The following is a 25788-nucleotide window of genomic DNA, read 5'->3' as shown; positions in this document are numbered from 1 at the left end:
TCGCCTCTAGGGAACTCAGCTCATCTCCAACGCTGCCAAGCAGCTGGGACAGCTCTCCAAGATAAAGGTACCACACATCTTGTCTCACGCCACATTACTACTGTCTGCATTTAAGAGTTCTGTATTTAATACGATCTGCATTTAAGAGTTCTGTATTTAATACGATCTGCATTTAAGAGTTATTTCTTTGTGTTGTTAACCTGTCTATGTGTTTGTTTCTCAGGAGCACATGGGTCGTGAGGAGGCCAAAGCCCTGTCCCCTAAACAGTGTGCTGTGATAGAACTGGCCTTGGACACCATCAAGGTACAACCCAAAACTACTGTCTTTCTCCTGAACCTAAGCTAGAGGGGTAATTTTAGGAACTTCCATTGAAGTCAGTAAAAGTGTTGGCTTTAGGCTAGTACAGTTAAACAACCCTAATCTAGAAAAATGATTTTCAAGATGTATGAAAAACTCATTTTCCCAGCCATGTCCTGTCTAACTGTAGCAGACAGGTCTGTGATTCAGTTTGTGAAGTTTCCTGTGTAGTGTAATTTAAGGCAGATGAAGCTGAGGTAAACGCAGCTTATTTATAATGATCATTTGAATAAGGGCTTGTCAGTGAGCCAATGACAACTACGTCTCTGCCTGAGTATAGTATGCCTATGGAGATTGAAACCATAGTGTGCTAACATAGCCGTGTATCAGGAAACGTCAAGGTGTGGCTTTCAGAAAAATGAAGTAGTAGGATTGAAATGTCTGTATAATGTCTGAAATGTATCTGCATGTCATTTATTTCAAGGACATATGGGTCTTGTAGTGCACACTCAACACACTTCAGCCTAGTTTGGAAACAACTATAGTCGGACTCTGTGTCCTCTTTCTCTCTCTCTCTCTCTCCCCCCTTCTCTCTTCCTCTTGCTTTCTCTCTCTCTCTCTCTCTCTCTCTCTCTCTCTCTCTCTCTCTCTCTCTCTCTCTCTCTCTCTCTCTCTCTCTCTCTCTCTCTCTCTCTCTTCTCTCTTCCTCTTGCTTTCTCTCTCTCCCTCTCTCTTTCTCGCTCTCTCTCTCTCCCCCCTTCTCTCTCTTCCTCTTGCTTTCTCTCTCTCTCTCCCTCTCTTTCTCTCTCTCTCTTTCTCTCTCTCTCCCCGTCTCCCTCCTTCTCTCTCTTCCTCTTGCTTTTTCTCTCTCCCTCTTTTTTTCTCTCTCTCTCCCGTTCTCTTTCTCTCCCTCGTTCTCTCTCTCTCTGCCTTACTGTAGCAATACTTCCATGCTGGAGGGGTGGGTCTGAAAAAGACCTTCCTGGAGAAGAGTCCTGACCTGTTGTCTCTACACTACGCCCTGTCCCTCTACACCCAGGCCACAGACAAACTCATCAAGACCTTTGTTTCATCTCAGATCGCACAAGGTAGGGTGCCTCTCCAACCCCTCTTTCTCTCTATTGCTCTCTCTCTCTCTCTCTCTCTCTCTCTCTGTCTCTTAATCTCTTTCTGCCTCTTTTCACCTCACTCTCAAGTCTTCCATTTCTTTACTTCCTTCCTCTCTCCTCCACCTCCGTACAGTCAGTTTCTCTCTCACTGTGCTTAATGGACATTGATGTGTGTAATATGGCCACTTACTGAGTGTAATATGATGCCATAGCTCCGTGTGTCCTTGTTTGCCTTCTGTGCTGTTATGTATCAGAGACATTCTCTAACATATCCTGTGTTGTGGTTACTCCAGAGTTTCCCAGAAACCCACTATTTTATTTCCTGTTAAATATTTCAGTGGTGTTGTAGAACCAACTGCTTTAGAGGGGTGCTTTCTCTCCGGGTTATAAAACATTTAATTCTCTATTCAGGCTCTCCGGGAGCTTAAAGAGAAACGCGTTATGTGATCAGACAGGTATTTGAGATTGAATTAACGAGAGATTCTGAACGTGAACGAGTGAGTCAGACAATGACTGGACAAAAGGAGTGTGTGTGAGTGGCTGGGTGTTCATCTCTGACTGACCGTTTGAAAGAGTATCTTATTTGAACCACAGGGTCAGTCTCCTGTATAGTTGGGGATTTCTGTTTTGCTTATTTTGTTTACCCCTCCTCCTTTTTGAACGATGGAGTGATGATGATGATGACAGGTGGATCAGTTTTTCTGGAAGGGCTCCCTGACATACCATATTCCCCCCACACACACACGCGCGCACGCACGCACGCGCACGCACGCAAAGTGGCCAGTCATCCCTCCCCAGGGCAGGTCCCTCCAGCAGTGACAGGAGGTGACAGTTCCTTCTCCCCTTCGGCAAAACACAGAATCGTAAAATCAGCAGTGGCGCTCTCTTTGTCAGGGTACAGTACCCGTCAAAAGTTTGGACACACCTATTCATTCAGGGGTTTGTCTTTATTTGTACTACTTTCTACATTGTAAAGTAATAATGAAGATATCAAAATTATGAAATAACACATATGGAATCATACAGTAACCAAAAAAGTGTTAAACAAATCTAAATATATTTTATTTTTGAGATTCTTGAAAGTAGCCACCCTTTGCCTTGATGACAGCTTTGCACACTCTTGGCATTCTCCCAACCAGCTTCATGAGGAATGCTTTTCCATCAGTCTTCAAGGAGTTCCCAGATATGCTGAGCACTTGTTGGCTGCTTTCCCTTCACTCTGCTGTCTTACTCATCCCAAACCATCTCAATTGGGTTGATGCAGTACTTGGTCACATAGCTCTTACACAGCCTGGAGGTGTGTTTTGGGTCATTGTCCTGTTGAAAAACAAATGACAGTCCCACTAAGTGCAAACCAGATGGGATGCCATATCGCTGCAGAATGCTGTGGTAGCATTCTAAATAAGAATACCTTGAATTCTAACTAAATCACTGACAGTGTCACCAGAAAAGCATCTCCACACCATAACACCTCCTCCCCCATGCTTCACGGTGGGAACCAAACATGCAGAGATCCTTTCACCTACTCTGCGTCTCACAAAGACACGGCAGTTGGAACCAAAAATCGCAAATTTGGGCTCATCAGACCAAAGGACAGATATCCACTAATGTCCATTGCTTGTGTTTCTTGGCCCAAGCATGTCTATTCTTCTTATTGGAGTCCTTTAGTAGTGGTTTCTTTGCAGCATTTTGACCATGAAGGCTTGATTAACGCAGTCTCCTCTGAACAGTTGATGTTGAGATGTGTCTGTTATTTAAAATCTGTGAAGCATTTATTTGGGCTGGAATCTGAGGTGCAGTTACCTTGAATGAACTTATCCTCTGCAGCAGAGGTAACTCTGCGTCTTCCTTTCCTATGGCGGTCCTTATGAGAGCTTGTTTCATCATAGCACTTAATGTTTTTTGCGATTGCACTTGAAGAAACTGAAAGTTCTTGAAATGTTCTGGATTGACTGGCCTTCACGTCTTAAAGTAATGATGGACTGTTGTTTGTCTTTGCTTATTTGAGCTGATCTTGCCATAATATGGATTTGGTCTTTTACCAAATAGGGCTGTCTTCTGAAAAACAACCCTTCCTTGTCACAACAGAACTGATTGGCTCAAATGCATTAAGAAAGAAAGACATTCCACAGATTAACTTTTAACAAGGCACACCTGTTAATAGAAATGCATTCCAGGTGACTACCTAATGAAGCTGGTTGAGAGAATGCCAAAATTGTGCAAAGCTGTCAAGCTGGGTGGCTACTTTGAAGAATCTCAAATATAAAATATATTTTGATTTGTTTAACACTTTTTTGGTTACTACGTGATTCCATATGTGTTATTTCATTGTTTTGATGTCTTCACTATTATTCTACAATGTAAAAATAAAGAAAAACCCTTGAATAAGTGTGTGGGTCCACACTTTGGACTGGTAGTGTATATTAGAGCTGAGGGACTTTCTGGGGGTCTGATTTCACGTCTCCTCCTCCTCAGAGATTCAGACACACTCCAATAAAGAAGCCCTCTAATTTGTACTGTATTGTGCAGCTGTTTAATTATAATCAGTTGAGCTTGCTTTTATTCCAAATAAAAAAGTTTTGTGCTGCACCCTCTGACCCTCTGAGTGACTTGAGGACGGACAGTCCCATCATGCCCCTGGCCAGAGACAGAACTTGTGTTTGCCCTCCTATAGAACTCACCGGCACACTAACGTTTTTCAGTCACCACTGATTAAGACATAAATAAGTACAAACTCACATTTTAGGGAAAGAAAGTCAGTCAGTCAACCGACCTACCTACAATTTCCATCATCATCTCTCCTCCCTCCCAGACAAACGATGTCCGTGCCTGACTGGAGCCCGCTACAGGGCCCTGCCTGTATCCCCCTAACGCTCACCACCCCCAGGCCTATCAGCATGGAACGAAGAACTCGTAGCCCTAGAGCCCAAACCCAGGCCCAAGGCTATCCTGTGTTGTGTGGAGAGGTACAGACATTCCCTGGTCAAGTGCAGTTCAAATCCTGTTGGCTTTCTGGGCACAATTCCCCTTGTAGTCGCAAGATAACAAGCACTCTATAGACATGTTTAGTGTTTGTTTTTATTTCACCTTTATTTAACCAGGTAAACTAGTTGAGAACAAGTTCTCATTTACAACTGTGACCTGGCCAAGATCAAGCAAAGCAGTGCGACAAAATCAAACAACACAGAGTTACACATAGACAAACGTACAGTCAATAACACAATAGAAAAAATCTATGTACAGTGTGTGCAAATGTAGAAGAGTAGGGAGGTAAGTCAATAAATAGGCCATAGAGGCCGAAATAATTACAATTTAGCATTAATACTGGAGTGATGGATGTGCGGATGATGATGTGCAAGTAGAGATACTGGGGTGAAAAAGAGCAAGAGGGTAAGTAATATGGGGTATGAGGTAGTTGGCTGGGCTATTTACAGATGGGCTGTGTACAGGTACAGTGACCGGTAAGCTGCTCTGACAGCTGATGCTTAAAGTTAGAGAGGGAGATATAAGACTTAAACTTCAGAGATTTTTGCCATTTGTTCCAGTCATTGGCAGCAGAGAACTGGAAGGAAAGGCTGCCAAAGTAAGTGTTGGCTTTGGGGATGACCAGTTACAGTGCCTTGCGAAAGTATTCGGCCCCCTTGAACTTTGCGACCTTTTGCCACATTTCAGGCTTCAAACATAAAGATATAAAACTGTATTTTTTTGTGAAGAATCAACAACAAGTGGGACACAATCATGAAGTGGAACGACATTTATTGGATATTTCAAACTTTTTAACAAATCAAAAACTGAAAAATTGGGCGTGCAAAATTATTCAGCCCCTTAAGTTAATACTTTGTAGCGCCACCTTTGCTGCGATTACAGCTGTAAGTCGCTTGGGGTATGTCTCTATCAGTTTTGCACACATATGTCAGAGTCAAGGCCCGCGGGCGAGAAGGTTTTTTACGGCCCCTGGGATGATCTTGATTTATTATTAGAACCGGCCCGCAGACCGCAGCAAGCCGGCAGCCCGCAGATCTTTTACACGCACCAATACTACAACAATGCAACGGTGACGCACCGAGCAGTAGGCTGCTTCATTTCAATATTTATTGGCACAGCAGTTGTCAGCATCACAGTAAAATTAACTTTCAGATACCCATCAAAAATGGCAAAACGGAAGGTGGACACTGAGAACCGGGGTTTCAAACAAGGTGGGAGTCGGAGTATTTGTTCACGGAGGTAGCTGGAAAACCTGTGTGTCTTCTGTGTGGAGAAAGTGTGGCGGTACTGAAAGAGTATAATCTGAGACGACATTATGAAACGAAACACGCGGACAAAAACAAGAATATGGACATGGAACAAAAGGCCTCTCGACAGGCTCTGTTCAAAAAAGCCAAATCACAAGGCCAGGCTGCTGTCAAGGCCAGTTTTATTTTGGCAGAAGTTAAATCAGCCCGGCCATTTACGGAGGGGGATTTCATCAAAAACTGCATGATTAAAGTTTGTGACGAAGTTTGCCCAGAAAAAGGCAACTTTTTAAATGTGAGTCTGAGCAGAAACACCATTGCCGAGAGAGTAGACCAGTTGTCCATCAATTAAAAGAGCAGCTTGTGAAAAGGGAAAAGATTTCATTGCATATTCCTTGGCTGTGGATGAGAGCACCGACATTTCTGACATTGCCCAGTTGTCAATTTTCATCCGCGGAGTGGACTCCAGAACGTGACAGAGGAGTTTTTGGCTTTACGTCCTATGCATGGCACAACTACGGGGCATGATTTGTATGAAGAGGTGTCAAGATGTGTAAATGAGATGGAGCTGCCTTGGGAAAAACTCGTGGGTTTGACAACCGACGGAGCACCTGGATGTGTGGACACAGGAGCGGACTGGTGGCGAAGATACGGGAAAAGATGCAAGAGGAAAACGCCAGGTGAGCTGACAGCTTATCATTGTATCATACACCAGGAAGCGTTGTGCGGTAAAGCCTTGAAAATGGAGCATGTAATGAGCATCATCACGCGCACAGTTAACTTTATCAGAGCCAAAGGTTTGAATCACCGCCAGTTCAGGCATTTCTGACGGAGTTAGAAACGGAGCATGGTGATTTGCCTTATCACACAGAGGTGCGATGGCTAAGCCAGGGAAAGGTGCTTCAAAGATGTTTCGAGCTTCGTGAGGAGATGTGTCTGTTCTTGGACAGCAAAGGGAAAGACACAACACAACTCAACGAAATGTTTCTGTGTGAAATGGCTTTTCTGTGTGACAAGTCATCTGAATGCAATGAACTTGCAGCTGCAGGGTCGGGATCGTGTCATCTCTGATATGTACAGTACAGTGAAGGCATTTAAAACCAAACTGACTCTTGGGAGACGCAGATGCGGAAAGAAAATTTGAGCCACTTTCCCAGCTGCCAGACCATGAAAGAGAAGCTCTCTACCAGTGCGTTCCCGAGTGCACAGTTGGCTGATAAAATAGGTATGCTTGCCGCTGACTTTATTTGCTGACTTTGAAGCACAAAAAGCAGGTTGGAACTGCTCGGTAACCCATTTGCTGTTGACGTGGAAAGCTCACCACCAAACCTCCAAATGGAGTTGATTGACCTCCAATTCCAGGCTGCTCAAAAAGCACATACCTGTGTGAACAACTGTTTTCTTTGATGAACTTGAACAAAACATCACACAGAAGTGAACAACTTGTGGAAAAGATGGGACACCACCAAGTATCACCCTCAACCTCAAACAAGTGCAGTGGTGAGGGCCAAACATGCTGCAATCACAGATACCCCGAACATTTGAAGAAAAGATTTTTCAAACTGAACATTAGTGCAATCATATTTAGAGTTTACTCAAAGTTTAAAGTTTAATATTTGTTTTCACTGCATGTTACTTCTCCTTAAACAAAGTGTTGTTTTTGATTAATAGATTTTTGCACTTTATTTTATTGTATTTCAATCCAATTATATTTTAAAAATATTTCAGTTGAGTGGATGATAGAAAATTGCTATTATTGATTTTTTCTTTGAAGTAAATTTAGCCCACTTTTGCTAAAATAGAAAATATAGGCTACTGATGGTGCCTTGAATACCGGTTTCTTTCATTTAATGTTCATGTTATGGGGATTTTTATATAAAGGAAATTTGTCTTTTGTGTCTGTTGAAAATTAAAGATTACTGACAGAGCCATAAGAAAATATTGCTTTATTTATCTGATCATATTGGAATATATTTGTTAGGTTTTCAGTAGGTTCAATTAGGTTCACTAGACTATATGCGTCATTTAAAAATTTTTCAATGAACATTCGAACAGTCCGTCGGCTTGTAGCTAAATTTTTTTATTTGGCCCTCCGTCCATTTGACTTTCCCTGGTTTTGCACATCGAGAGACTGACATTTTTTCCCATTCCTCCTTGCAAAACAGCTCGAGCTCAGTGAGGTTGGATGGAGAGCATTTGTGAACAGCAGTTTTCAGTTCTTTCCACAGATTCTCGATTGGATTCAGGTCTGGACTTTGACTTGGCCATTCTAACACCTGGATATGTTTATTTTTGAACCATTCCATTGTAGATTTTGCTTTAAGTTTTGGATCATTGTCTTGTTGGAAGACAAATCTCCGTCCCAGTCTCAGGTCTTTTGCAGACTCCATCAGGTTTTCTTCCAAAATGGTCCTGTATTTGGCTCCATCCATCTTCCCATCAATTTTAACCATCTTCCCTGTCCCTGCTGAAGAAAAGCAGGCCCAAACCATGATGCTGCCACCACCATGTTTGACAGTGGGGATGTTGTGTTCAGGGTGTTGCTTTTATGCCAAACATAACGTTTTGCATTGTTGCCAAAAAGTTCAATTTTGGTTTCATCTGACCAGAGCACCTTCTTCCACATGTTTGGTGTGTCTCCCAGGTGGCTTGTGGCAAACTTTAAACAACGCTTTTTATGGATATCTTTAAGAAATGGCTTTCTTCTTGCCACTCTTCCATAAAGACCAGATTTGTGCAATATACGACTGATTGTTGTCCTATGGACAGAGTCTCCCACCTCAGCTGTAGATCTCTGCAGTTCATCCAGAGTGATCATGGGCCTCTTGGCTGCATCTCTGATCAGTCTTCTCCTTGTATGAGCTGAAAGTTTAGAGGGACGGCCAGGTCTTGGTAGATTTGCAGTGGTCTGATACTCCTTCCATTTCAATATTATCGCTTGCACAGTGCTCCTTGGGATGTTTAAAGCTTGGGAAATCTTTTTGTATCCAAATCCGGCTTTAAACTTCTTCACAACAGTATCTCGGACCTGCCTGGTGTGTTCCTTGTTCTTCATGATGCTCTCTGCACTTTTAACGGACCTCTGAGACTATCACAGTGCAGGTGCATTTATACAGAGACTTGATTACACACAGGTGGATTGTATTTATCATCATTAGTCATTTAGGTCAACATTGGATCATTCAGAGATCCTCACTGAACTTCTGGAGAGAGTTTGCTGCACTGAAAGTAAAGCCAATTTTTCAGTTTTTGATTTGTTAAAACAGTTTGAAATATCCAATAAATGTCGTTCCACTTCATGATTGTGTCCCACTCGTTGTTGATTCTTCACAAAGATATACAGTTTTATATCTTTATGTTTGAAGCCTGAAATGTGGCAAAAGGTCGCAAAGTTCAAGGGGGCCGAATACTTTCGCAAGGCACTGTAAATATACCTGCTGATGCGCGTGCTACGGGTGGGTGTTGCTACGGTGACCAGTGAGCTGAGATAAGGCGGGGCATTACCTAGCATAGACTTATAGATGACCTGGAGCCAGTGGGTTTTGCGACGAATATGTAGCGAGGGCCAGCCAACGAGAGCGTACAGGTCGCAGTGGTGGGTAGTATATGGGGTTTTAGTAACAAAACGGATGGCACTGTGATAGACTACATCCAATTTGCTGAGTAGAGTGTTGGAGGCGATTTTGTAAATGACATTGCCGAAGTCAAGGATTGGTAGGATAGTCAGTTTTACGAGGGTATGTTTGGCAGCATGAGTTTTTATTTTATTTACCTTTATTTAACTAGGCAAGTCAGTCAAAAACAAATTCTTATTTTCAGTGACGGCCTAAGGAACAGTGGGTTAACTGCCTGTTCAGGGGCAGAACGACAGATTTGTACTTTGTCAGCTCGGGTATTCGAACTTGCAACCTTCCGGTTACTAGTCCAACGCTCTAACCACTAGGCTACCCTGCCGCCCCAGCACGCTACGCTGTGTGAAGGAGGCTTTGTTGCGAAATAGGTCTACAGTCTAACCAGACACCTAGGTATTTGTAGTTGTCCACATATTCTACATCAGAACCATGCAGAGTAGACATGTATGCACCCTGCCTCAGTATAAATGTGACTGGGCTGCTGGACTGCTCCCACAGCAAGGTCCCTCTAGTTGCCATGCTTGCTCTGTGTAAAGGGTTCGGCAAGGAATGGGCTTGTCCATCTGACTGGATCCATCTCAGCATGTTACTTGCCTACTCTGCTCTGCCCTGCAGCAATAGAGGAGGCCTGTGAAAACCCTCTCCTCTCTCACTACCAGTCTCCTCTGACCTGCCTCCCACTACCATCACTGCTGCATCCTAACTGAAAGGCTCCTACCCCCTGGGGCTGGGCAGGCAGAGTCACAGGGCAGCTATGAGTGATTACATGAAATTATCCAAAGAACTTTAATAACATCAGATGCTTCTTATATTTAGTTAGCCTGGAACTGTTAACTGAAAAGTTCTTTACAACCCCAAACCACTTATAGCTGCATTCTCTGATTGTCCCCTCATACAAGCCTATTTCTCTCAAGCCATATGAAATATGTTGTTTTTTCACCCGCAGACAGTTACATCTGCCAGACTTAAGCATACAGCCTATCATGACTGTATTGTACAGAGGGAGTATGGGCTGAAGGGAAGATATTCTGGCTATAGTGTTGGCCTGCCTGCAGCAGTGAAAGAGGCCCCACTCTGGGCCACAAAGGAGTGACTTGTGCCCCTGTCCCTGTCAGGCTCTGGTGTGGAAGACGCCGTGGGAGAGGTGTCTATCCACGTGGAGATCTTCACCCACCCCAACACTGGAGAGCACAAGGTCACCGTCAAAGGTCAGTGTCCAGTCAATTCTGTCAGATCTTTCATTTGACCATGTCTTAAAAAATGTTGTCAGAAGGTTACTCATACCACAGAAAATGTCTGTTTGGCTTTGTTGGACGGGGTGTGTTAAAACCTTATTGATAAATTACCTCCCGTATCTATCTATTTTTGTCCCCTCCCTCTCTGTCTCAGTGGTGGCAGCCAATGACCTGAGGTGGCAGACCACAGGGGTGTTCCGTCCCTTCGTTGAGATCTACATCATTGGTCCTCATCTAGCTGACAAGAAGAGGAAGTACGCCACCAAATCCAAGAACAACAGCTACGCCCCCAAATACAACGAAACGTTCACATAGTGAGTATTACAGTCTGGCCTCAGTGGTACAAAGCATCTTGCGATTTTGGTGCCATCTTATTGGAAGTGACCATGTTGAATATCAAAGAGGGAATCCTGTCAGCTTTTCATCTATTTACCTGATCACACTTCTACATTCCAAAGTGGTGGAATCCGTGTCATTGACTCTAAGCTGTGAGTCTCTGTCTTCTCTCCTCGCAGCACCCTCAGTAACGAGGTGGGCACAGAGTGTTACGAGCTGCAGGTGTGTGTGAAGGACTACTGCTTCGCCCGGGAGGACCGGACCGTGGGCATAGCCGTAATGCAGTTGAAGGACATGTCTTCTCGGGGCAGCGTAGCGTGCTGGCTCCCCCTGGGGAAGAGGGTCCACATGGACGAGACGGGCCTCACCGTCCTCCGCATCCTGTCCCAGCGCAACAACGACGACGTGGCAAAGGAGTTCGTCAAGCTCAAGTCAGATCAGCGCTCTCCCGAGGAGGGCCGAGGATGAGAAGTCTTTATTCGCTCAGCGCCATCTACAGGCTAGGAAGTCCTTATGCGGACTGACTGCAAGCCAAACTACTGCCCTGATTTTAGTGTTGGTGAAGCACAGAGAAACAGTTCTTTACTATAGTACTGTTCATACATCTTATTGAAGAGGACATGTGATACCATCTACAGGCATTGTCCTGATTGTCTTGAAAGCACCAATATCTTTATTATGAATATAATGAATCATGTAATTTTGCATACATATATTCATAAACACAACAAAGTCACAAAACAGACCAACTTACTGCAACACATTCACACAAAGAGAGTTTAAAGGGATAGTTTGGGATTTTATCTACTTTCCCAGAGTCAGATGAACTCGTGGATACCATTTGTATGTCTCTGTGTCCAGTATGAAGGCAACTAGAGGTAGTTTCACCAGCCAGTACTAAATAGCTTAGCACAAAGACTTGAATTCCTCGTGTGGAACTAGTCGAGGAGACAGCGCGAAGAGTTCACGTCTTTGTGCTAACCTAGCGCTAACACTAGTTAGAAGTGGCTTGCGAAATTACCTCTAACTTCCTTCATACGGGACGCGGAGACATAATGGTATCCGCTAGTTCATCTGACTCTTACGAAAGTAGATGAAGGGCTGCATTGCCAAAATCCTGAACTATCCCTTGATGGAGTATATTGTCTTCCTTTAACTCTCCCTCTCTTCATTTCTCATAGCATGGGCCATGTCTATTTGTGCTCTTCCAATCACACATTTGAACTAGATTCTGCCAATATTGACTAGTTCCATGCATAGGTATCTAAATGGTCCTGGAGATCAAGATCTTGTAGCCTTGACCTCTTGTCTATTACTTACTGTATATTACCTGCCCTTTCACTTCCTTTATCTAGACTAGTGCCAATGGATCAATCAATAACGTTATGTCAAGTCAAGCCCCAAGCACAAGTTAACAGGACCAACTGTGTACAGCAGACCATCAGGCTTTTAGGCCTCATCCATTCCAAAGAGTAAGGTTTACACCGACTGGTTTATGATAGTATTTCTATGTGTTTTGGACCTTTCTTAATTCCCCTGTGGAGTTTTCTATAGGAGAGCAGGCTGGACTAAATATAGATTGAAATGTTTATATATATTATATAGAGAGATATTATCGGTCAATTTATGATATATTTAAAGACTATATGAAGGCTTTGACCTTGAAAAGAGTGTCCCTGTCTGTGTCGCAGTTTACAAGTCTGTTTGTCTACCCTGTTACAGAGCACACTGCCTGAAACCCTCAAATGCCTTGTCCTGTAAAACCTGTTGTCTGTCTTCAGTACAAAGTGAGAGCAACCAGATGAAGACAAGCCTCGGAACACTGCGATTCATCAGTGTGTGTGTGTGTTTGAGAGAAAGAATTGATTGAGTGTGTGTATATACTGTTTATGTGTGTCATAATATTACACCAGTGACATAATGTAGACACCAGTGTTCCCTGCTGGTGTAAATGTGTTAATCACAGAAAGCCATTGAGAGGAGAGAGAACACAATACAGTGGAAGAATGTGTATTCTATAGTATATTTTGTTTCTTTGAGAATTTGCTAAGTGTCTTTGACTTCGGGGACTGAAAGTAAAGCAATTTTGGGAAGGTTTATTGCTCGTAAAACATTACGTGTGTGAACAGAGCTCCATTCGTTTGCCTTGGAAAACAGCCACCTCCTCTCTCTCCTTCAACCTCTCTGATCGATATGTGTCAGCGTGGAGGAGAGCATTTAGAGACTAAAGACAGATACGTTTCTTAACGCTTGCGTTGCCATAGCAACCTCTTGTCAAATGATGATGTCAGGCCACACGTGACCCCCACGGTCTCTTTCTTCCCCTCTGCTGGGGCAGGCACACAATGTAGACATGACCACATTTACCTAAAATGGCCTCTTAGCAGGCTGTCTGGTCCTGGTTTTGTGCACACGGGGTCTGTTCACAAGGGCTATAGTACCAGTCCTGCCCACTCCAGTGAGACTTGCCAGATGGTGACTGAGATCGCTTTGTGGGAACAGGACCAGTGTCTAGGGCTGTGTATGTGAACACTTGCCGTCTTGTTCATGGCACTCACATTTAGAAGCAGCACATGGAAGGCTATTCAGCACAGGGAACCCTTGGAGGTGTAGTAGCTCATATTGTGACCATGCTGTATCTAGTGCCATTCCAGGACCTCCACCTGAATCCTTTATTATTGATTAAACTGCCTGGAGGAGGTTGAGGCTGCAGAAGAGGAATGTATGTATTCCTGTGATGTCATGATTGGCTTATATTATGTCTGTGATTGTAATGACAGGTCTCTCTGATCTCCCCTCCTCTTCCCTCTACTGCCCACTGTACTGCCCCCTTTCCCTCTACAGCCCACTGGACTGCCCCCTTTCCCTCTACAGCCCACTGTACTGCCTCCCTTCCCTCTACGGCCCACTGTACTGCCTCCCTTCCCTCTACGGCCCACTGTACTGCCCCCCTTCCCTCTACAGCCCACTGTACTGCCTCCCTTCCCTCTACAGCCCACTGTACTGCCACCCTTCCCTCTACGGCCCACTGTACTGCCTCCCCTCTACGGCCCACTGTACTGCCCCCCTTCCCTCTACGGCCCACTGTACTTCCTCCCCTCTACGGACCACTGTACTGCCTCCTCTTCCCTCTACAGGCCACTGTACTGCCTCCCTTCCCTCTACAGGCCACTGTACCGCCTCCCTTCCCTCTACAGCCCACTGTACTGCCTCCCTTCCTTCTACAGCCCACTGTACTGCCCCCCTTCCTTCTACAGCCCACTGTACTGCCTCCCTTCCCTCTACAGCCCACTGTACTGCCTCCCTTCCCTCTACAGCCCACTGTACCGCCTCCCTTCCCTCTACAGCCCACTGTACTGCCTCCCTTCCTTCTACAGCCCACTGTACTGCCCCCCTTCCTTCTACAGCCCACTGTACTGCCCCCCTTCCTTCTACAGCCCACTGTACTGCCTCCCTTCCCTCTACGGCCCACTGTACTGCCACCCTTCCTTCTACAGTCCACTGTACTGCCTCCCTTCCCTCTAAGTTCCACTGTACTGCCTCCCTTCCTTCTACAGCCCACTGTACTGCCTCCCCTCTACGGCCCACTGTACTGCCTCCCTTCCTTCTACAGCCCACTGTACTGCCTCCCTTCCTTCTACAGCCCACTGTACTGCCTCCCTTCCTTCTACAGCCCACTGTACTTCCTCCCTTCCTTCTACAGCCCACTGTACTGCCTCCCTTCCTTCTACAGCCCACTGTACTGCCTCCCTTCCTTCTACAGCCCACTGTACTGCCTGCCTTCCTTCTACAGCCCACTATCCTGCCTGCCTTCCTTCTACAGCCCACTGTACTGCCTCCCTTCCTTCTACAGCCCACTATCCTGCCTGCCTTCCTTCTACAGCCCACTGTACTGCCTCCCTTCCTTCTACAGCCCACTGTACTGCCTCCCTTCCTTCTACAGCCCACTACACTCCTTCCCTTCCCCTGGGTTTTGGTTCATCTGCCCCAGGTATCATTTAAACAACAGGATATCAGACTCTCTGCAAGTAGCTGTCCTTACCAATTACACCTTACTCTGATGGTCCAGCCCCGAAAAGCACAGATTTTGATTGTGGTTCGCCTATTTAAACATGTGTACAACTTGAGTCTATCTAATCGGCACAGTTTCTATCTAGATCAGTCGGTTTGGAGCAGTCGTATAATGTTTACAAAGCAAGTAATTATCAGCACAGAGTGCTTTCGTTGAGTCGTGTAAATGCTGTTTTGAAACGGGGGACAATGGCTAAACAACATGGAGAGCAGTGTCAACAGAATCAGCGTAGAGAGGATCAACAACCTACTCGTCATCATGGGTATTGTAAATAGTACTTCTGTACCAGACATATATATACACGAGATATATGGAAAATGTATATAGAAATAGTTACACTGAATGAAGTGATAATGCTGCTACTTAGTCATCTAATGAGACAGGAGTCTATAGTCCCTGAATACACAGCCTCACACTGCTATACTGTAACTGTACCGGTATTACAGCCGTAGCAATGAATGGCACAATATCTTATTTATTGCTGTTGACAATGATACAAGTATATTCGGTCACTGAGACCATTCTCTTTCAGACGTTTAGTGTCTGTGTGTTGAGGTAAAATAGGAAATCGCACCCTTTCAGGTTTGCATGTATGTAGTACAGACAGGTACGAAGGCATGGTACAGACACGCAGGTACTGTCACTGACACGCCCACATAGGTAGACACGTTGGCCGCGTTCAAGAGCATCAATTGACTGATCTACAGATAATAATGAGTAGCTGATTAGGATGATGATTTGTAGATCAGTCAGTCTGCAGTTGCCGACTGCAATCTTCGAACACAACCACACAGTGATGCCAGCCCTGTACATAGGAAACAGTGCATGATGGGAGAAAAAACATGTATTGTGCCAGCACGTGTTATTTGATGTTATATTTGGCAATTGTCTTCTTCATTTATCTGAATATTATTTAAACATTTTCAGAGGTTTGTGAAGGGGGGCAGCATTGCTGTGTTTCTGCTTCCAATAAAATGTTAGAGAAAATCTCTCATTTTCATTGTGTCCATTTGGATCAGAGTGAGAAACATATGTACACTATTATGTTTACATTTGTATAATAATGTATTCTGATATCTGGAACATATTAGCAATTTCTAAAATTTACAAAATAAGACAATTACACACACACATTACTCATGTATTACTTTGATATACTGTATATCCTGCAGAGAAAAGACTTCTGCAGCAGTACCAAGATTTGTAATCCACAGGGAAAGACCTGTATAAGTATTGCTTCCTCTCAGGCCCGTTGCAGGAAACACATCTTAGGAGTACCGGTAAGTGCATCACCACCCACCATAACCCTGGTAGCTCACCTCCTGGTCGGCCCTGAGCTGCAGCTGCGTCCTTTTGACCGCCATGCCCTTGTTGAGTTCTCTGAACTTCTCCACCGAGCGGTCCTCTGCCTTCAGCTTCACCAGCTCTCTCCTGGCTGCCCGCCGCCTCACACAGCGCTGCATCAGCACCATGTCTGCCCTTACCCGCCTGTACGCCTGCCGGGCCAGCCAGCCACGCACTGCAGACTGCAGTAACACCGCTGCCCACTCTGCCACCACCTGGGGAAGGGGGAGGATAGAAGAGACGCATTATATTATCGCAAACAGAACCTGCCACATTGTACTATATGGCAGTACGAGTACACAGTCAAATAACACTGATGTGTTATCGTGCCACACAGTCAGTTATTCTGCTCTCACCGCCTGGGCAGGGCTCCTCCGGTGTGTCTCTGGATGGTGAGTGTTGCCCAAGTGGGTCTTGATGTATGTCCTGTGGCCCAACCAGCCTCTGAACCAGCTCTGGATGATTATCCCCACAGCCCTCAGCCTCGCCGCCCTCAGCCTCTCCACCCTCAGCCTCTCTGCCCTCAGCCTCTCCGCTCTCAGCCTCTCTGCCCTCAGCCTCGCCGCCCTCAGCCTCTCTGCCCTCAGCCTCTCCGCCCTCAGCCTCTCCGCCCTCAGCCCCTCAGCCTCGCCGCCCTCAGCCTCTCTGCCCTCAGCCTCGCCGCCCTCAACCTCTCCACCCTCAGCCTCTCCGACTCTCAGCCTCTCCGCCCTCAGCCTCGCCGCCCTCAGCCTCGCCGCCATCTGTCTCTCCGCCCTCAGCCTCTTCGCCCTCAGCCTCTCCGCCTCAGCCTCTCCGCCCTCAGCCTCTCCGCCCTCAGCCTCGCCGCCCTCAGCCTCTCCGCCCTCAGCCTCTCCAGCAGAGCTACCTGCCCCGTCCAGAACACCTGGTCTTTACAAAGCAGTACTGCTCTGGGTCTGGGATGATATCCAGCAGGGCCGCTGGCACGACGGCTGAATCTGTTACTGGGTCTGAACCCCACCCTTGCGCAGCAACACCCGGTACCGGATAAAGAACTCTGCATAGGTCCACCTGGAACCAAGATGTCAGAGTGAGGAGGGAGACAGAGTTTCACAAAGTGAGTACAAATAGTCTGAGACCTTGTGTGTTTTTCATCAACTTAGGTACAGGACAGGTACAATATTCAACATATATTACAGTTTTTCTCAGTCACTGGTGCATTTTTCACATCATCCCTAACATGTGCAAAATAATAAGTGCATTTCTCAGAACAATTTGTACAAACTGCAATATACAATAGATATGTTTCTAAAGCTAGTCAGTCACTAAAAATCCTTAGTACATCTCTCAAAAGGAAATATTAATATAATAAATAATAATATATGCCATTTAGCAGACGCTTTTATCCAAAGCGACCTACAGTCATGTGTGCATACATTCTACGTATGGGTGGTCCCGGGAATCGAACCCACTACCCTGGCGTTACAAGCGCCATGCTCTACCAACTGAGCTACATAACTCACTTGCTACATATACATTGTGTATAAATGGATTGTAATTATGTTGATGACAATGATGATGGTACGTACCGGCAATCCCAACTGGAAAGAAAATTGTGTTTACAAAAAATATTTTAAAAGCTATATGGATTGAGAGGTGTAATCCATAGAGATTGTACTGTGCAAAATAAATGAGCAATAATTATTTATTATTTTGACAGGTTGGCTTGGTGGTGCTGTGATGTCCATGACCACTCATAGGTGAAGACGGTGGACCAATCCAGGGTTTCCCAAACTCGGTCCTGGGGCCCCCCCTGGGTGCACATTTATTTTTTTCCCTAGCCCTACACAGCTGATTAAAATAATCAAAGTTTGATGATGAGTTAGTTATTTGAATCAGCTGTGTAGTGCTGGGGGAAACACTGGACCAATCAACCAGCAAAAACATCTGACCCGTCTATTTAAGTTTGAACTTTGACCTGCACTACTATTTGTTCTGAGGCCTTAACTGATGGCTCGGGCACAGATAAGAGGGCCATGATACTAACCAACCCAGATGAATACAGCAGGCAATGACAAACAGTGTTATCTTAAACACACAATAAACACAAATGATGGAAGTGACACAAAAATGAATAAAGTTTCCATGAGTTAAATGTATTGAAGTCTTACAAGTATGTGGCAAAATGACTGCATTTTGATTGTGGTTGTGATTCTAGACCAAGTTCAGCATCTGGGGGAGCATGTAAGATCTTAGCAAACAGAAATGTCTAAGACTTCAAACTTCAAATTTGCAACAATCCCAAAGACCTTCCCAATGGGCAAAGCTGGTTGTGATAATGTCCTTCCAACCAGCTTTTGCAGGTTAGTTTCTATCTTGCTCTTAAGGAACATTCCATGGCTAAACAGGATATCAATGAGAAACAACTCTCTCTTGAACGTCTAAGGTATCCATTTGCTGCTATGGAAAGTAGTAAGAGTGCTACTAATATTCATGCCAATGATCATGTCAGTGTCATCAGAATGATAAGTCATTGAGTCATTGTTCACGAACAAGGTCGTGAAAATGTTTAGGCATGTTGTCAATGTAACTGTGTACTTTGACAGTATTACCTGATGTAAACTTAGGCTACAGTTTGGATGACAGCTACTGTATTGAAAATCCACAAGGTTGCACTTCTATGGCATATATCAATTTCAACAGTACTATTTACATATTACTGTATGTGGGTTATTGATTGAAAGAAACACAGGAAACCACCCCTAAGGCACAACTTTGCCCACAGCACTGTTGTGCTCTCTACACATCCAGACGTTCCTGTCTGTCGGCCCACATATTCTCATCCACATCACACCGGATATTTTCCCTTCCAATGCAATGTGGAAAGAATCTTTTGGAATGCCTTATCCATCCTCTGCAGGCGTCTACTGTGATGTCCTCACATGCTGCATCCATTGCAGCCAGGGTCATCTGTGTGTGTGGCTGACGATCGTATACCATCCACCTCCATGCTGAAAATAAATACTCAATTGGGTTAAGGAATGGTGAATAAGGTGTGAGGGATTCTATGAGCATCCTCGGGTGGGTCACAAACCATTGCCTTATGATGTTTGATCGATGGAAACTCATATTATCACAAATGACCGCGTACAAATGACCACGTACTTCTAAACAGACCCCTCTCATCATCAGGGATGAGAGCCCTGTAGATAGTCTCTAAAAAGTTGAGTAGATGCTGGGTGTTGTATGGCCCTATAAGGGGGATTTTTGTTAGGACACCATGCTCCGAAATAGCAGCACACATGCTGATATTTCCTCCCCGTTGGCCTGGCAAATCCACAGTAGCTCTGTGACCGATAATATTCCGACCCCGCCTTCTGCATTTGGTCAGGTTGAAGCCAGCCTCATCCATGTATACAAAGTTGTGAGAGGGTTCACTTGATTCCAACTCCATTATACGCTATATCCCAGAACACACAGTTGAATTTGTTTTGGTAAGGAAGAGTGACATACAATTTACATATATTGCATGTTCCTTCCACAACAATGGAAATGTGTGCAGTTTATGCTTACTGTACTATGTATCACTATAAAATGTTGCTGTAAAGTAGTTACATAGATATATGTTTTACCTGTACATACTGGTACCGTAGCTCCTTAACTCTGTCCTCATTCCTTTGGAATGGTACACGGTACAGCTGTTTCATACTCATCTGGTTTCTATGCAGCACCCTGTCGATGGTTGAGATGCTAACCGTATGGATGTTTTCAAAGACATCGTTGTCTTCTATAATGGTCCTTTGTATTTCCCTGAGTCTCATGGCATTGTTTGCTCGGACCATGGTGAAAATAGCCTCCTCCTGTTGAGGTGTGAAAAGGCGTCCTCTGCCACCGGTTTGAGGTAATCTTGCAGTCCTATGTGGGGAAAAATGCAGTGATGCATCGCACACTTTCACATAGACAAAAACTATGTGAACACACATTTTACTGTGCACAGAACAAGAGAGTGCACAGAACAACAGAGTGCACAGAACAACAGAGTGCACAGAACAACAGAGTGCACAGAACAACAGAGTGCACAGAACAACAGAGTGCACAGAACAACAGAGTGCACAGAACAACAGAGTGCACAGAACAACAGAGTGCACAGAACAACAGAGTGCACAGAACAACAGAGTGCACAGAACAACAGAGTGCACAGAACAACAGAGTGCACAGAACAACAGAGTGCACAGAACAACAGAGTGCACAGAACAACAGAGTGCACAGAACAACAGAGTGCACAGAACAACAGAGTGCACAGAACAACAGAGTGCACAGAACAACAGAGTGCACAGAACAACAGAGTGCACAGAACAGCAGAGTGCACAGAACAGCAGAGTGCACAGAACAACAGAGTGCACAGAACAGCAGAGTGCACAGAACAACAGAGTGCACAGAACAACAGAGTGCACAGAACAGCAGACATTATGTTGCAGGAAGAAAACAAATACATTCTGTCAACTGAACAAAAACTGGAAATGAAAATACATTTCAATAATAGGTGTAGATACTGGCTGTACTGTTGCCTGGCCACAGCAGGGGGAGACAGTACCTGGAAGCCCACAGTTTGTGATCCCTGTGAAAAATCTTTCCAGGGCCAGAGCACAGACTGAGGTTGGGCAGAGAGGACTTCCCACCTGACAGGGACAGAGTGCCCCCTGCTGGAAGAGCTCAGCCACCAACTCACACTGACAGAGAGACAGACAATCACAATCACTTTATTTGCCCAGTCCATTTACAGAAACCTGGCATTTGACTTAGTGAATAGGTGCTACCAGCAATAGACAATGTACAGACAAAATACAGACACAAGGTTAACAGAGAGGGTTACAGTGGGTTAAAAAAAACTTTGTCTACTGTCCTTCATTTCACTCTAGGATGAGATCTGAGATTTCACCACAAACTGACAGAAGTGGACAGCTGAGAGCTGGTTCCTCAGTAAAGCCTCCCTCAAAATGACACCTCTTATTGAGATGCACTCAAATACTTACAGTAGGACAAGGAGGTTGCAACAATGAGCCAAGAGTGTTGACAAGGGGAAAGCTGTAGATCACCCCTACACTCTTAGAAAAAAAGGGTTTCAAAAGGGTTCTTCGACTCCTCATAGGAGAACCCTTTTTGGTTCCATGTAGAACCCTTTTGAGGTTCTAGACAGTGTTCATGCAGTCCTTACAATGCGTTTAAGTGAAAAGAGACAGCATGGATATACAGTACCAGTCAAAAGATTGGACTCAAGAGTTTTTATTAACTTTTTTTTTTTAACTTAAAAAAAAAACTATTTTTGAAAGAGTTCCCACATATGCTGAGCTCTTGTTGGCTTTTCCTTCACTCTGCGGTCAAACTCCAGCCTCCCAAGTGGCGCAGCGGTCTAAGGCACTGCATCTCAGTGCGAGAGGTATCACTACAGTCCCTGGTTCAAATCCAGGCTCTACTGTAAATAAGAAGTTGTTCTTAACTGACTTGCCTAGTTAAATAAATAAAAATAAACTCATCGGGTGATTGTGGAGGCCAGGTCATCTGATGCAGCCCTCCATCACTCTCCTTCTTGGTCAAATAGCCCGTACAAATCAAATCGTGCCGAATACAACAAGTTACAGTGAAATGCTTACTTACAAGCCCTTATACAACAATGCAGTTTTAATTTTTTAAAAGTGTGAAAGTATTTACTAAAATAAACTGAAATAAAAAATAACTAAATAAAAAAATAAGAAAAATAACAAATAATTAAGGAGCAACAATAAAAGAACAGTAACGAGGCTATATACAGGGGGTACCGGTACAGAGTCAATGTGGAGGTTATATACAGGGGGTACCGGTACAGAGTCAATGTGGAGGTTATATACAGGGGGTACCGGTACAGAGTCAATGTGGAGGTTATATACAGGGGTACCGGTACAGAGTCAATGTGGAGGCTATATACAGGGGATACCGGTACAGAGTCAATGTGGAGGTTATATACAGGGGGTACCGGTACAGAGTCAATGTGGAGGTTATATACAGGGGGTACCGGTACAGAGTCAATGTGGAGGTTATATACAGGGATACCGGTACAGAGTCAATGTGGAGGCTATATACAGGGGTACCGGTACAGAGTCAATGTGGAGGTTATATACAGGGGTACCGGTACAGAGTCAATGTGGAGGTTATATACAGGGGGTACCGGTACAGAGTCAATGTGGAGGTTATATACAGGGGGTACCGGTACAGAGTCAATGTGGAGGTTATATACAGGGGTACCGGTACAGAGTCAATGTGGAGGTTATATACAGGGGGTACCGGTACAGAGTCAATGTGGGGGTAATATACAGGGGGTACCAGTACAGAGTCAATGTGGAGGCTATATACAGGGGCTACCGGTACAGAGTCAATGTGGAGGTTGTATACAGGGGGTACCGGTACAGAGTCAATGTGGAGGCTATATACAGGGGGTACCGGTACAGAGTCAATGTGGAGGTTGTATACAGGGGGTACCGGTACAGAGTCAATGTGGAGGTTATATACAGGGGGTACCGGTACAGAGTCAATGTGGAGGTTATATACAGGGGGTACCGGTACAGAGTCAATGTGGAGGTTATATACAGGGGTACCGGTACAGAGTCAATGTGGAGGTTATATACAGGGGTACCGGTACAGAGTCAATGTGGAGGTTATATACAGGGGGTACCGGTACAGAGTCAATGTGGAGGTTATATACAGGGGGTACCGGTACAGAGTCAATGTGGAGGTTATATACAGGGGTACCGGTACAGAGTCAATGTGGGGTAATATACAGGGGGTACCAGTACAGAGTCAATGTGGAGGCTATATACAGGGGCTACCGGTACAGAGTCAATGTGGAGGTTATATACAGGGGGTACCGGTACAGAGTCAATGTGGAGGCTATATACAGGGGCTACCGGTACAGAGTCAATGTGGAGGTTATATACAGGGGGTACCGGTACAGGGTCAATGTGGAGGTTATATACAGGGGTACCGGTACAGAGTCAATGTGGAGGCTATATACAGGGGCTACCGGTACAGAGTCAATGTGGAGGTTGTATACAGGGGCTACCGGTACAGAGTCAATGTGGAGGTTGTATACAGGGGGTACCGGTACAGAGTCAATGTGGAGGTTATATACAGGGGGTACCGGTACAGAGTCAATGTGGAGGTTATATACAGGGGGTACCGGTACAGAGTCAATGTGGAGGTTGTATACAGGGGGTACCGGTACAGAGTCAATGTGGAGGTTATATACAGGGGGTACCGGTACAGAGTCAATGTGGAGGTTATATACAGGGGGTACCGGTACAGAGTCAATGTGGAGGTTATATACAGGGGGTACCGGTACAGAGTCAATGTGGAGGTTATATACAGGGGGTACCGGTACAGAGTCAATGTGGAGGTTATATACAGGGGGTACCGGTACAGAGTCAATGTGGAGGTTGTATACAGGGGGTACCGGTACAGAGTCAATGTGGGGGAGGAAAGATTAGTCGAGGTAATATGTACATGTCGGAAGAGGTAAAGTGACTATGCACAGATAATAAACAGAGTAGCAGCAGCGTAAAAATGGGTGTGGGGTGGGGGGGGGGGACAATGCAAATAGTCTGGATAGACATTTGATTAGCTGTTCAGGAGTCTTATGGCTTGGGGGTAGAAGCTTAGAAGCCTTTTGGACCTAGACTTGGCACTCCGGTACCACTTTCCGTGCGGTAGCAGAGAGAACAGTCTATGACTAGGGTGGCTGGATTCTTTGGTAATTTTAGGGCCATCCTCTGATACTGCCTGGTATAGAGGTCCTGGATGGCAGGAAGCTTGGCCCCAGTGATGTACTGGACCATACGCACTACCCTCTGTAGTACCTTGCGGCCGGAGGACAAGCAGTTGCCATACCAGGCTGTGATGCAACCAGTGCTCTTGATGGTGCAGCTGTAGAACTTTTTGAGGGTCTGAGGATGCATGCCAAATCTTTTCATTCTCCCGAGGGGGAATAGGCATTATCGTGCCCTCTTCATGATTGTCTTGGTGTGCTTGGACCATGATAGTTTGTTGGTGATGTGGACACCAAGGAACCTGAAGCTCCAACCTGCTCCACTACAGCCCTGTTGATGAGAATGGGGGCGTGCCCGGTGCTCCTTTTCCTGTAGTCCAGCGAAGTGCAGGATGATGAAGTCAGTGATGGAACATGCGAGGTTTGCAGAAGTGTGGACTTGGGTCATTACTCTGATGCTGATCATACAGTTTCCTAGCCCAGCTCTCCTCTGAGCCTTTAGGCATCTGATCAAGGAAACAGACACCACGGGGGTAAGGTTTTTCTGGATCAACATACATTTGAGAAATCTTTTGCTTTTTATATAAATACTTTGAAGATTGACTTTTAATAGAGCAATACTTTTTCTGGCAGGACTTGCTTTTTGGACTTAAGACAACAGTATATTTTTCAAATCCACCGCAAAGCATTCTTGGCTTGCCAGTGCAAACAGTGATGATTCAGTATCATATCCTGACTACATTATTCATTGTATTTCAAGCTGGTTTGGACACATTAACACAAAGCAGACACAACACAATGTGGTCTCGATTGAAACCAGGACTGTGACTGACTGACCCTGCACTCCTCACCCAGCAGGCCCAGCTGTCCCTCGATGAGCGGCTGGATGTCACTGAACTCTATCCTGCTCCATGGCAGCTCCTCACGGACATACTCCTCCTGCTCCAACTGGAACACGTGCTAGGGAGAGGAGAGGAGGAGACCAAGGGTTACTGAGGGGACATGAGGACAACGAGTTCATGGAAACAGACAGACACTAATATTTATGCGCATGCTTGCAGGTGCACACACAACACTTGGTGACTCACCCTGTTGAATTGCTGCTGCAGTTTCTCATAGCCATAATTTATACAGAACTGTACAAAACTGTTCCTTTCAAAGTTCTCAAACCTGCCAAAGACAAATGGACAAAGAGGGGAATATGTTAATACCATGTTGTTACTACAGTATTCACAATGTCACTACACAAGTATAAGACCAACCTAATGTCAAGTGTTACTCCCTGTCCTTACTACTCAGCTGTTGATGTCCAGCACCCCAATAAATGACTAGGCCTGATCCCTCTGGGCAAGGAGGGCTGTGTTGAGTCCAGGTGAACACCTGACCGTACACATGCTTGGCCAGGGAGTCCCGGGCCTCCAGGGCCTACTGACCGGGCATGGGCTTGACCAGCATGTCTCCCCCTACTGCCAGCCTGCGTTAGCACAGCCAGTGGGCTACCCACAGCAGCTTGGAGAACACAGCCAGGGAACGCTCCTCCCACTGATTATGGGATATTTGAGAGAATTTTGTGTGTTTCAGGGAAATAATGTGGAAAAAGTTAAGAAAAAAAATACAATGTAACTTCGATCACCAGGTCTCCCATTGGCCTGGATGTTGACATTGCCCAGGTGCAGAACAGCTGCCAGGATCCTGAAGAGCTCCATCTGCTGGTCAGGAGGCCCATCTGTAGGAGCACACATACTGGATCATACTGGATAGGACTATATGCAGA

At 45.2% G+C, this 25788-nt stretch overlaps 2 protein-coding genes across 16 annotated transcripts in view; one reads left to right on the top strand and one right to left on the bottom strand.

Moving 5' to 3' along the window:
* LOC118358677 (protein unc-13 homolog A-like) overlaps positions 1-14953 on the top strand; it is a 101200-nt gene extending 86247 nt beyond the window's left edge. For 3 of the 6 annotated variants that reach the window (XM_052480533.1, XM_052480532.1, XM_052480534.1), the window contains 6 exons: positions 11-67; positions 224-304; positions 1239-1386; positions 10387-10479; positions 10661-10820; positions 11022-14953. In XM_052480533.1, coding sequence (XP_052336493.1) covers positions 11-67; positions 224-304; positions 1239-1386; positions 10387-10479; positions 10661-10820; positions 11022-11310 — 828 coding nt within the window. In that variant the 3' untranslated portion in view covers positions 11311-14953. Of the gene's footprint in view, positions 1-10; positions 68-223; positions 305-1238; positions 1387-4219; positions 4374-10386; positions 10480-10660; positions 10821-11021 lie in introns of those variants that run through there. The other 3 variants (XR_008080212.1, XR_008080213.1, XR_008080214.1) reach the window with 3 other exon arrangements.
* Positions 14954-23980: 9027 nt separating this feature from the next.
* Positions 23981-25788, bottom strand: part of LOC118359237 (unconventional myosin-Va-like) — a 21175-nt gene continuing 19367 nt past the window's right edge. For 8 of the 10 annotated variants that reach the window (XM_052480543.1, XM_052480544.1, XM_052480545.1 and 5 more), the window contains 3 exons: positions 25103-25740; positions 24852-24974; positions 23981-24520 (listed from right to left, as the gene is read on the bottom strand). In XM_052480543.1, coding sequence (XP_052336503.1) covers positions 25615-25740 — 126 coding nt within the window. In that variant the 3' untranslated portion in view covers positions 23981-24520; positions 24852-24974; positions 25103-25614. The remainder of the gene's footprint in view (positions 24521-24851; positions 24975-25102; positions 25741-25788) is intronic. The other 2 variants (XM_035737641.2, XM_035737639.2) reach the window with 2 other exon arrangements.

The sequence above is a fragment of the Oncorhynchus keta genome, chromosome 26 (genome assembly GCF_023373465.1).
Source record: "Oncorhynchus keta strain PuntledgeMale-10-30-2019 chromosome 26, Oket_V2, whole genome shotgun sequence".
Lineage (NCBI taxonomy): Eukaryota > Metazoa > Chordata > Actinopteri > Salmoniformes > Salmonidae > Oncorhynchus > Oncorhynchus keta.
This window is presented reverse-complemented; position numbering and strand designations above follow the sequence as displayed.